The 12,306-nt window shown below is 35.4% G+C and overlaps 2 protein-coding genes across 4 annotated transcripts in view; one reads left to right on the forward strand and one right to left on the reverse strand.

Annotated features, from left to right (window-relative positions):
- Positions 1-12,306, forward strand: part of LOC105843003 (C3 and PZP-like alpha-2-macroglobulin domain-containing protein 8) — a 287,401-nt gene that overhangs the window by 139,150 nt on the left and 135,945 nt on the right. The window lies entirely within an intron of this gene.
- LOC119628606 (piggyBac transposable element-derived protein 4-like) lies at positions 1,233-4,487 on the reverse strand. 3 transcript variants are annotated; one of them, XM_038011436.2, is made up of 3 exons: positions 4,123-4,487; positions 3,572-3,812; positions 1,233-2,056 (listed from the first exon to the last, which is right to left on the reverse strand). In XM_038011436.2, the coding sequence occupies exons 2-3, from the start codon at positions 3,810-3,812 to the stop codon at positions 1,842-1,844; spliced, it is 456 nt and encodes a 151-aa protein (XP_037867364.1). In that variant the 5' UTR covers positions 4,123-4,487; the 3' UTR covers positions 1,233-1,841. The 3 variants fall into 3 exon arrangements, with proteins under 3 accessions (XP_037867364.1, XP_062525141.1, XP_037867363.1); XM_062669157.1 differs by having other exon boundaries at positions 2,508-3,812; XM_038011435.2 differs by having other exon boundaries at positions 1,233-3,812.

Below are 12,306 nucleotides of genomic sequence, written 5' to 3' on the forward strand. Positions count from 1 at the left end.
TTCGTTACTTTCATTAGCGAGACATATTTTATGTCTTTTTGCTTAAGCAACGTAGTTAATTGAATAATCATTGAATGTTATTAAAGGGTTTCTTATTTGCTTACAAGGCAGATGAGTATACATGAGTATATGTATTGCCAAGTAGTGAGTATTTTTGTTGCTCGTGGACCTTGGTAATAGCAAAGTCATCGCTACCAACTACCTACTATACATATTATTTTGCTAATATATTTCTAGAGTATAAACTATGTGTTTTTTACGACTTTAGCCCAGCAGATGATCTTACGAACCTTTTTTGAAGTGGTAAGATAAGTCCATGGACATCACAAAATTTGGGTTGTCAGACTGTTTGCCTCTTTGAACCGAAACACGTGACTGCTTCACGGTACAAGATAGTAATACTCACGTGCACTCACAGCACTTTCTAACATCTAACATCAAAATTAAAATTCTGCAGATTTCATTTATCTACTCATAAAGTATCCGACAAATCGTGTACACATGACATTCAATCTCCGAACCAAAAAATCCATCTTCCAGGCTCGCTTCAGTACGTAGTTATAAAGCGTTCCATTTTGACGTATGTCATGAATTATGATTATTAACACGTTCGCTGACAGTGAGCACTTACCCTGACATCACAAAAAGGCAGTGAAATTCTCTATATAAAATGATGAACGTCTCCCGACGTAGTCTCGTATTGGATATATGTTTGCTTATCTAAATGTGACACTACGTTGACAGACGTGAACGTTTTACGACGTAGTGTCATAATGGCTACATATTCGATCGCCTCAATCTGGCACTACGTCTACAGACGTAGACGTCTGTCGACGTAGTTTTGTGTTGAATACATGCTTGCCTGTTTTATAGCTAAACGACGTCGACAGACGTGAACGTTTCTCAACGTAGTGTCATATTGGCCACATATTTGACTGCTTAAACAAGCACTACGTCTACAGAAGTGGACGTCTGTAGACGTAGTTTCGTGTTGAATACATGTTTGCCACTCTTATTACAATACTACGTTCACAGACGTGAACGTTTCTCAACGTAGTGTCATATTGGCCACATATTGGACTGCCTAAAGCTGGCACTACGTTTTAAGACGTGGACGTTGCACGACGTAGTTTCGAGTTGGTCATATGTTCGCCTGCCTAAGTGAGACACTACGTCGAAAAATATCTTATATTCTTGGGATCTTCTGAGGAAAGATAATAAAACACATAATATTTGTAAAATAATCAAATATTTTCAAATATTAAACCTCCTACAATAATTTGTGACTTATAAAATAATCGAAATTTCCCAACAAAAAACAAAAAAATATATTAATTATTATAACATCAAATGGTATGGTATTTTTCAATATCTGTACGATGAAAAACAGATATAGTCTGAATCTTATTCAAATACACGTAATAGATACATATTATATATAGGTATATATTTCTTACACAATAATTACAAATTATTTGGTATTGTAATTAGGAACATTCAAATGATTATATCATATTATTATGTTAAACGCTTAAATTATTATAAATTATAATATTTTAATACGCTATCGGAAGTTATAAATTAGGATCTTCTATAACAATCTTTGTACATAATAAATAATATACAAAGTTTCGACACTACGGCAACGCTACTAACAAACAATAAAAAGCCCTAATATAATTAACTCAATAAAAGAAAACAATATTAAACATATAAGTACCAAAGTAACAAAAAAATAGGTCAACATACCCTAGTAAATAATTATAAAAATAGGAACGTATAAAGTCTCAAAAAATTAAAGTAAATCTGCAAAATAAGGTTTTGAAGAGTCAGACTACGATTTATTGTTCTTGCTGTTCAAGGATTTGGTGATAATCCTGGAAACATTCAGGACATAATGGAGGAAGTCCTGGACAACCAATGCACCTGTAGCTAGTTTCGACCCTCTTCTTATTCTTGGAACACATTTTACACATCAGAAATGAGTATTTTTTCTTAGAATTTTCAGGTGCAGGTTGGCGTTTGGGCCAATGACCCCAAAATTTTCGTTCTTGATCTGCAAATATGTTCTTTTGGGGGTTATTGTGTTTTCTGCTATTGTGTTTTTTTAAATCTAATACTAAATCTTTACCCTTACAGTTTTCTTTCAAATCTATTAATTTTTTTATTAACTCCTCCCGATATGAAGATAACTCATATTTTGGGTTTTTCAGTACAAATTTCTTGTATAAGTAATAGGAATTCCATACAGCGGTATCCAAAAGATGAAAAAGTACTTTTTTGTACCAGCGTATAGTTTTCCTCGGCGAAGAATAGTAACTTATCATCTGGTCAGACCTATCTACACCGGACATGTATTTATTATATGTTGCTACTTCAATAGGCTTCTTAACTATTTTCCCAAACCTGTTTGTTGTTTCTATAATACGGGGGTGTTCTCTAGTGGTCAACATAATCACTGGTCGCTTATCAACCCATTTGCTAACATACACTTTATTTTTTCTTACCCAAACATGATCACCTTTTTTTAATTTTCTGTCCACTACTTCCTTTGGATTATCTTTTCTATTAACACGAAGAGTACCATTTGTATGGGTTTTCAAATCAAAAAGTTTCTGAGAAAGAGTGACCGAATTGTAGTAATTATCCATGAAGAGGTGATGTCCTTTCAATAAAAACGGTCTCATCAATCGCATTACCAACCGTTCAAGCTTCGTTACACCTCTCAATTGGGTATTCTCGTCTTTTCCGCTATACATTATTATATTAAGAACATAACCATCAGCCGTTGCCAAGACATAGAATTTAATCCCATATCTTGCTTTTTTGGACTTTATGTACTGCCGAAAGTGAAGTCGGCCTCGATACAATAGTAAAGATTCGTCTAAACTAAGCTCTTTATCAGGTTTGTATATCTTTCTAAAATTCAATGTCAACAAATCAACAAATTTGTTAATCTTTTCTGCGCCTTTTGCATCCAGTTCTGAACAACATATACATCGAAGTATCTGTTCATATCGCCGCGAAGACATTGTATATGAGAACACAGGATGATAATATAGTGGATCATCATAAGTAAATAGTTTTTGTTGTTTAGGAGTGCGAATATGTCCATGTAATAACGAAAGTCCAAGAAACTTTTTCATCTCTACAGTCGTAGTATTTCGAAAATTTTGAGACCGGGAATATCGGGTTGACGGTTTGTTTGACTGACACAAAGCTGTACCATAATTATTAGTACACTGGACCAGGTACTCGAGTAACTCTTTTGGAAACACGTGATCGAAAATTTGTTCAATGCTAGTCTGAGAGGTAACGTCAAACTGAATGCCATATGACTCGACATCGAATTCAAAATCAGGTATTTCTTCTGTGCTATGTAACCACGGTATCTCCTCTGGTACAGGAGATCTTATCCGATTTTGCACTGGTTCTGAATCTATATCATTGTCATGTTGAGGTATAAGAAGGGATGGTAAGTCGTCTACTGATTCGGAAATCGGTTCAGCATTTTCGATAGTTCTATCGTCCTGATCAGAATCTGAACTTCTAATTGAGATATCAGACTTACTTGAATCCGATGAAGCCACAGGGCCTCCAGATATAATTCGACGAGGTCTTATAGAAAATATTTCCTCTGATGAACTGGATGCACCAGTTTCTTCTATATTTTGTGGTTCATAGTTCGTGTCAGAACCATAATCACCGTCATTATCCTCGAAGGGATCTAAATCTGCTTCAGATGGCGAATTTGATGAAAAATCGTCGAACAAGCGTATTTTTGGACGTTTCTTTGAACTTTTTGCTGACATCTAAAATTAACAAATTGTTCAATTGGTAAATCAATCAACAACCTATAAAATTTCCAAGCTGGGCACAAGCTTTATCACATTAGAGGAGTAAATTAGCAACGGCTAATTACACGTAAGGTCATGAATTTTATTCTAATCCGACACTATAATAATACTACTTTGACCCAAGTATTTCAAGGAAAGTCTGTTATTTAGTAAATAAAAATACCTAAGTAAATACTAACATCACAAAATCTTATAAATACATAAACATAACGATGTTTCAATACAAATAAACACACAAAATATCATTTTTGCAAAATTTACTTACTGTTTGAGTGACGTAAACACGTGGTTGTTCACAAAATGGCACTGGCCGCACTGATTGATCGAGAAATTAGCGTGCGCTCACGCCGGTGGACGTAGTACTTATATGCGAACTGTTTACGTGTGTGCGTGAGCAACTGAGACAGCAGTATTAAACTACCCACAAAACAATCATGTTACGACAGTAAGAAATGTGAGATTGCTTACAATATGACAGTGAATGCTATTCTTCATATTGCTTCTATTAGAAGTTGTCGTCCGACGACGTACTGCCAATGCTCATAAAAGTTAGTACCCCGTCCTTCGACGTACTGTTATACCGCAATATGTTAATTTCCCGTCTAACGACGTACTGTCAGCGAAAGTGTTAACATTTTGAAAACATAATTGATAGTCAAATTTTTTTTGTTGCTTAAATGGTTGGACAAGTTCACAGCCCACCTGGTATTAAATGGTTACCAGAGCTTATAGACATCTAACAAAGTAAATTCCGCCACCTATCTTAAGATATGAGTCCTAAGGCCTCAGTTTTTACAATATAACGACTGCTACACCTTTCAAAACGGAACGCAGTATTGCTTCACGGCAGAAATGAGGCCGTCAGCATAAAAGTGACCTAAGCTTACCACAGTTAGTTTGGAGATAATGAGGTATGAATTTACATTTACATACTTCTTAGTCAAAAATAGTGTTTACAAAGCCATCTGTTATCTATGTGTGAAACTAGGGATAAACCGTTTTTGCATCAAAATTTATTATTATGTTTTAAATAAATTGCAATATATAAGCACGAACTCAATTGTTGAGTTAAGCTCGCCATTTTTTTATATCTTACGCAATTACTGTAATATTAACTGTGTGTACAATAAAGAATAAAGAATATGAAAAATTGTGGGCTAGGCCACTTTTACGCTGACGGCCTCAAATAGGCAGAGTGGTGGTACTTACCCGTGTGGACTCACAAGACTTTTACCACCAGTAGGAACATTATGTCTCGATGTAGGCCACATTCACGTCTCACTACGGTCTCTTATGACCGCTTTCGCAAAAAACATTTTAATTCTGTATCCAAAAACGATCTCCAGTAGCCAACGTCAGGTGTTAATGGTTCAGAGTCGCTAATTTGATATCAAAGAAATCGAATTTGGCACGTGCAGCTTAACGAACCGTGTCTTCGTCAGCTGAGACGCCTCATCAGATCAAACACGAGTATTGGGTATCGCGCATTCAAGGAAAACTTATCGAGGGAGGAGGAAACGTAATCGAGATTTTGCCGTGTGCGATAGTTCCTGGATGTATATTTTTTTGGCATAGTACAAATAGTTTTTGTTTTTTTTTCGCTCTATTTATTAATGTAATTATTAAACTCGTTATCAGTGATACTCATAATATTACATCAAACAAACAATGATTGTTAATAATTGAAAAAAAATCGGTAAATACATTTTTTAAATCGCTTTTTTTATATTTCAGCAATAACTTCGGCTTGAAGGGTGGGGCAGCCGTTGTAACTATACTTGAGACCTTAGAACTTGTATCTCAAGGTGGGTGGCGCATTTACGTTGTGGATGTCTCTGGGCTCCAGTAACCACTTAACACCAGGTGGGCTGTGAGCTCGTCCACCCATCTAAGCAATAAAAAATAAAATAAAACATTCTTAAAGTCATAACACTAAAATATTTTGATTTTGCATAGTGTCTAAGCTAAGCAAGCAAAAATCAAATTTGATGAAATTTATTTACTGGATTCTTAAAGAACTCTGACGAACATTTTAATTACATTGTAAACCTTATTAAATCGTTTGTAAATTATAAATTGTTTCGTTTCACATTTTTCTTGGTTAATTAGAATAAAATTTAAGTCAGACTTAAATTCGTCTTAGCATAGAAAATTTTCGTTGGGTAAAAATTAAATTGTGTACACATTTTTCTATGTACAATAATATAAATAATGGAAACAGAATCAGAACAAGAAACAGTCTGAATTCACCAATAAGGGTACAACACTGGCCTGATTGACTTGAAATAGCAAGGGAGAGAGGCATTAACATATATATAGAGCATTTTTTTCCTCAACAGCTCTGATTCAGTGGAAAGTATCTTTGATGACGAAAGAACAAAACGAGACGATATTATTAAACAAGTTTCGCTAAGCGAAGCAGATCTCGAAGTTAAACTTTCTTTAGCTTTGTAATCGTAAAATACGACGACGTATAAAGAATAATGACAAGATTAGACGATGCGACGTTCTCAGATGTATGAACTATGACCTTCTACTGTGACGTCACTTTTTCCACTGCAATTTATTTTATTTAGAACATCCAAAAGCAAACCAAACTCTAGACCTGATGAAGTCGTGGTTAACGTCATTGACGGATATACAAAGGACATAGACCACTGCTTAAGTCTCTGTCGACCTTATTCGAAGAAACTCAGATCTTGAGTAACAGTGATGAAAACTACGACGTGCGAACTAGCGCATAGATAAAACCCACTGAGTTTCTCGCCGGATCTTCTCAGTGGGTCGCTATTCCGATCGGGTAGTAGATTCAGAGAAGCACTGCTCTTGCTATGGCTAATGTTAGCAATGCTCTCGTATTGACCCCGTGAGTTCACCTACCGGTCCGTCCGAAGGAGGAATTGCCCTGTAAGGCTACTAACGCTTAGGTAGGAAAAAAAGTAACAGAAAGTTCCGGTGCCAAAAGATAAACAAAAATTATCTTTGGAATTTTTTTTTTATTTAACGGGGATACTTCAGTCATTGCGCATTATCATAAATCATAAGTCGGCTTAGTTGAGTCCGCCAATAATTCAATGTTCCTTGGTTCAAAATTGCTTTCCACTTCGACACAGAATGCTTTTGTGTACGAGCTGTGCCCGTTTGCTCGTCCGAAAAAAGCCAATCAAAAAAATTTCTAAGCGAATACTTGTTCCGAACAAAATATTATTTTCTTTTGTTGTTTCTTTGTGTTTATGGAGATTTCGTGAAAGCTGCAGGAAGTGAAATTCTTTTCAGTGTTCGATAACGTCTTTGAATTTCTTCTTTTTTTTAATTTTTTTACCCTCCTTTCAAGTGGGCTTTGTCTGCTTTGAATACGTTATTAAATTAAAATGTGTTTTTTTTTTAAAATAAAGTAGCTAATTTTGGTCTTCACGATCGAAATAAAACTTACTCCCTCCTCTTAGACATCACAAACGTGAGTTCTGATTTCTACTTTGAGACGTGAAATCGGAGTATTAATTGTATTGGAAAGTCGCTGTTCCACCGTCAAATTGGAACGCGCCAAAACTTTGGTAGGAATGAAAGAGCAGGTCGGTCGCAACCTACCCGTGCAGTCTCATAATAAATATCTCAACAGCGGTTTAGTACTGTTACGCGCTGTGGTTCGGGATAAATAAAAATTCTACCGAAGTACAAAGTTAAATTAACACTGCATTAACAATAAACTACCACATTAAAATTCTCCAATCACTTCTTCCGCTTCGCTTCAGGTGATTCGTTCGCTGCTTTGCTTCGAGTAGATCCGATTTCTGACTGCCTCCGTGTCATCACTGCAACGCTTTTTTATAGGTGATACGACATCCCTAGAATTATTGAGCACATTCCTCACAAGTCGAGTATATTCGGTATGCGTTTCCGACATTTGACAATAGATGGCGGTGTACTGCTCGAGCATTCTGAATGTTACTAGATCTTTTGATATTTGTGTCTGCTATTCGACGATAAATGGTGTTGCTCTTATCGACGTAACAGTATTATGCCGACCCAGTACTCTATACTATTGGCTCGTCACAATACTAAGTATATGTACTATAATACTGATAAGTATAATACTAAGTATACTAAGTACAGACCACGGCATCGGCATAATAGTTAGCGGTGAATGAGTGAAAAAATAGTGAGTTACTGTCAAGCAAAAACTTAGAATGTCGCCTGTATGTACTTAGTCGTCCGGCTTCATTGATATAAAATCATGTTAAAGCTATTTCTTGAATTGAAAAATGTTACGAAGTAACCCGGAACGGTTGCCAAGTTTCTTACGCAACGATCCGGCACAGATCCGGTTCCGTTCTGTAAAATAAGGATCCTTTCAACTGTTTTAAAAAATAATAATTTCTTAACCGATTTTTTAAAAATTAATAATTAAAACTACTTTCACGGTTCAATTTCGGATTTAAAATTTTTACTTTCCATCATCACGAATGACTAATGTCGTCGACGTGGACATTAGATTACCGAACTGAGTACCGTGTAATCTTTGACAAATAATAAAATATATCTGCGTTTACGAATACTTTTCTATATTTATAATATAAACAAAAGGAACTAATGTAATACCAATAATAATCTAGTTATTGCGTAGGAATAAAACAAAAATTTCTAAAGCTTTTTTTGGATTGTATATTAGATAGTAGTTAGTCAAGAAATTTATTTTAAATAATAGTAATGGTATCATAGACATAATGGTAAAACAGTGTTAAATATGAACGTGGAAGACTATAGAGGAAGAGGTAAACCTAAGAAGAAATGGATGAATTGCGTGTAAGACGATATGTGTAATAGGGAGTGAGCGAAGAGATTGTATATGATAGAGGAGTATGGAAGGAGAAAACATGCTACGCCGACCCCAGGTGACTGGTAAAAGGGCAGGAGAATGATGAATGAGTAATGGTATAATAGCAGTATTTCATTATCACGACAAGAAACACACTAGATAAGTGTATAAAATTAGTTCAAATTACATCTACGACTTTTGTGAACTTATTGGAATTGTACCATACGTTAAGCTTAGAATTCCATCGTTTTGGAATAAGTTGAAACTGCAACTTGATGTCTCTAGGATTGGAGCATTGTAACCTAAACATGCCCCGTAACGGCTTCAGATAAGCTATGAGTTTTTTGCTTCTTTAATAAATTTTAAAAGTATAATAATTATATTAGTTATAATAGAAGTATTAATGGTAGGCAGCGGCTTGGCTGTGTCCCTAGCATTGTTGACGTCCATGGGCGATGGTAATCACTCACCATCAGAGAGGCCGTACGCTCGTCTGCCTATAAAGGCAAAAAAATACAAGAATGTCATTGATACAACGGTTCTCTTTACCTTTTAGTAGATTGACTTAAATACCCTATATATTTACATTAAGCTAGATACATATATCATCGCTCTACATCTGAATTAGCTTAATGATTGCTCTCACCTGAGTAAGCTTCTAATATTTCACTACTAGTTAGATTGTAGATAATCATTCCGATCCATATATTATTATGTATTCACTAACGTTATCCCTAAATACTAAGCTTTAAGCATCTCTCTGGTTATACACTATTTCCAAGGTCCCAGGTTCCACAATTTATATAATCGGGTAGCGCAAAAACTAAAAAAAATATACATCCCCCTCTCTAGTTAGCCGGTTCGTAAATCGTCTTTTTTTCATAATAAGTGCCGTCTTCTAACGACTAATTCGTTATGCCCGCGGAGAGTTCCCGGCTGGGCCGAATGGCAGAAACAATGAGTTCATTATTTCGATATGGCTTTGTTCTGGACACTGACAGGATTATTGCTAATTCGTTTTGCGAGATAACGCCCTGTTTCTTTTGTCCGTGCGATATTGTATGTGCTAATTTCAGCTTCAAGGTTTTTTATGTTTTATTAATGCAGATGAGCATAAAATCTCTGCAATATTGTGTTGAAGGTTTAATTTAAGACAAATAACAGATTACTATAGTACCTCATTATTATAGTAAAGAGAATGGGCCTAAAAAGAAAAAATAGCCTTTGGTCTATTGGACACTCAGGCGAGTAGCTATAATTTTCAAAAGCTCTAAACAAAAAAATAATGAAATGATAACAATTTTAAAATTTTGTTCGTGTAGACTTATCGTTAACTTGTTAACAATGACGATATAAATGGACTTGTGGTCAAATTATCAAATTCATTAAAATTATTATTTTTCAACCAAAGCATCGTGACAGTTTTACACGTACCATAAAATAATTCAAACATTAATTACACTGAAATTCGTCGTAGGCGAGCGGCACGTCACGGCAATGCGGATAGAGTCCCGCAGTTTTATCTGTTAAACAAACCGAGTCCCGGAATCAGGTTCCGTACATCGGGCGCGTTGATAAATCGTCCGATTAATCCAACCAGTTCTTCCGAACCAAATAAAGTTTAGTTGCCTTTATCATTAGGTAGTTTATCGATTGACATGGCGGTAACTAGATTTATAAATGAGTGTCGCGGTTATTCAGGTTTCGCTTTTTTTATCCTGTTGTCAACGTGAAACAAAGTAATTGTCTGTGAAATTTTTAATTAAAGCTCTATAATATTATTGTGAAGACCCATTTGGAATAAAGCTTTTCGGGTTTGATTGAGCCTTTGTTGATACAATTATTAGTATTGTGCAGAATTTGTAAAGGATGCTATTATGATGTTCTTATTTTGAGTCGAGTTCAATTCAAAGAAAGTTTTACTGCGCGTTATTGATTCTTCAATCTATTTCTTTATCAATTTACTCCTTTTGTTGATTATTATCATGAGCAATTGTGGCGTGTTAAAGTCCGTCGATCTTGAAGCAATAATATGATCCGATCGTAATAGCGTGATAATAAAATATTTAAAACTTTCTAATCCTAAATCTATTTAAGAACTAACAAACTGTAAACTAGTTAGTCCATTTATGCTGAAACAGATTAAAAATATTATTATATTGTTTACTAGCGACCGGCCCTTGCTTCGCTTCAGAAACATTAAATTTTATTATTGATAGCTGAGTCCCGCGTTGCTGCCCGCGGTTATTGTAGGTACGAAGCTAGTCTAAAAAAAGTAGCCTAAGTTACTCCTTATATCATCAACTACCTATCAGTGAAAGTCCAGTCAAAATCAGTCCAGCCGTTCTAGAGATTGGCCGGAAAAAACAGACAGACAGACAAAAATTGTATTTAATGCTATTTTGTTGTATGTACCCTATATATATTCATATGCATTTAGTATAAAGCAGTTATTTCAGTATTACAAACAGACACTCCAATTTTATTTATATGTATAGATTAAGCACATCACAGATATATGTTAATAAGTATTGTGCACAACAGCTTGAGACCACACCAAGTCGGGAGTCTCTATGTGATTCCATTTATTGTATAAGGAAAACCCTTGAAAGATATGAAAAGCGTGGATTTTAATCAGAAATCTCCATACTAATCGAAACACCTGAAATTCTTGAGCTCGTGTAAAACAAAATTCAATTTTACGTAGACAAAACTTTTAATTGAATTCCGTCTGAACATTCAGTGCAATACTTCTATAATTACTTCTGTGTATTTCGATTTGTGCGACGGAAAAGTAAATAAATAATTCGGCGGAAGAATTACGGAAATGTCGTAACTTGCATTTTGGCTAAATGACTTTGTACCTTATTAAATTATACTTAAGGCTCTAAAAGTAAAATTGGGTTTTTTAAGTTACGACAATTCCGCTTTCTTCAGTAGATATTACCAACTGCCACGAAGTGGCTAACGAAGTCCATATATGCTTATAATGTTAGCGTTAGCTTCTTGCGGGATGGAAGTATCATTTTATTGTATAATGCATATCTCTTACTTCAAATCCGGACCGTGACTGCCTTGCGGTAGAAAAACAGGATGGGTGTGCATACCGGTACGAACTCATAATCGAAACCCTTAAAAAAGTGTACTTACCGAAATGACTGGTGGTAGGACCTCCTGTGAGTCCGCACGGGTAAGTACCACCACTCCGCCTATTTCTGCCGTGAAGCAGTAATGCGTTTCAGTTTCAAGGGTGGAGCAGCCGTTGTAACTATACTTGAGACATTGGAACTTATATCTCAAGGTGGGTGGCGCATTTACGTTGTAGATGTCTATGGGGTCTAGTAACCACTTAACAGCAGGTGGGCTGTGAGCTCTTCACCCCATCTAAGCAATAATTTTTTTTTTCCGCCACCGAGAACCAGATGTTTAGATTTTCAGAATATTCCACAAATAATTGAAGATATTGAAAATTTAAGACTTGCATGTACAGCTTAATTAGTACCAGCTAGTGCTTTTGAAAACGGAAGTTTAACACAAATGAACGCTAAGCATGTATCTATCGAGCTGTTAAATAAACCTTCTAATTTCCAGTGTGTATGCTGTTTGAAAATTAAACTAACAGCTGCAAACGAC

This window comes from Bombyx mori, chromosome 6, assembly GCF_030269925.1.
Source record: "Bombyx mori chromosome 6, ASM3026992v2".
NCBI lineage: Eukaryota > Metazoa > Arthropoda > Insecta > Lepidoptera > Bombycidae > Bombyx > Bombyx mori.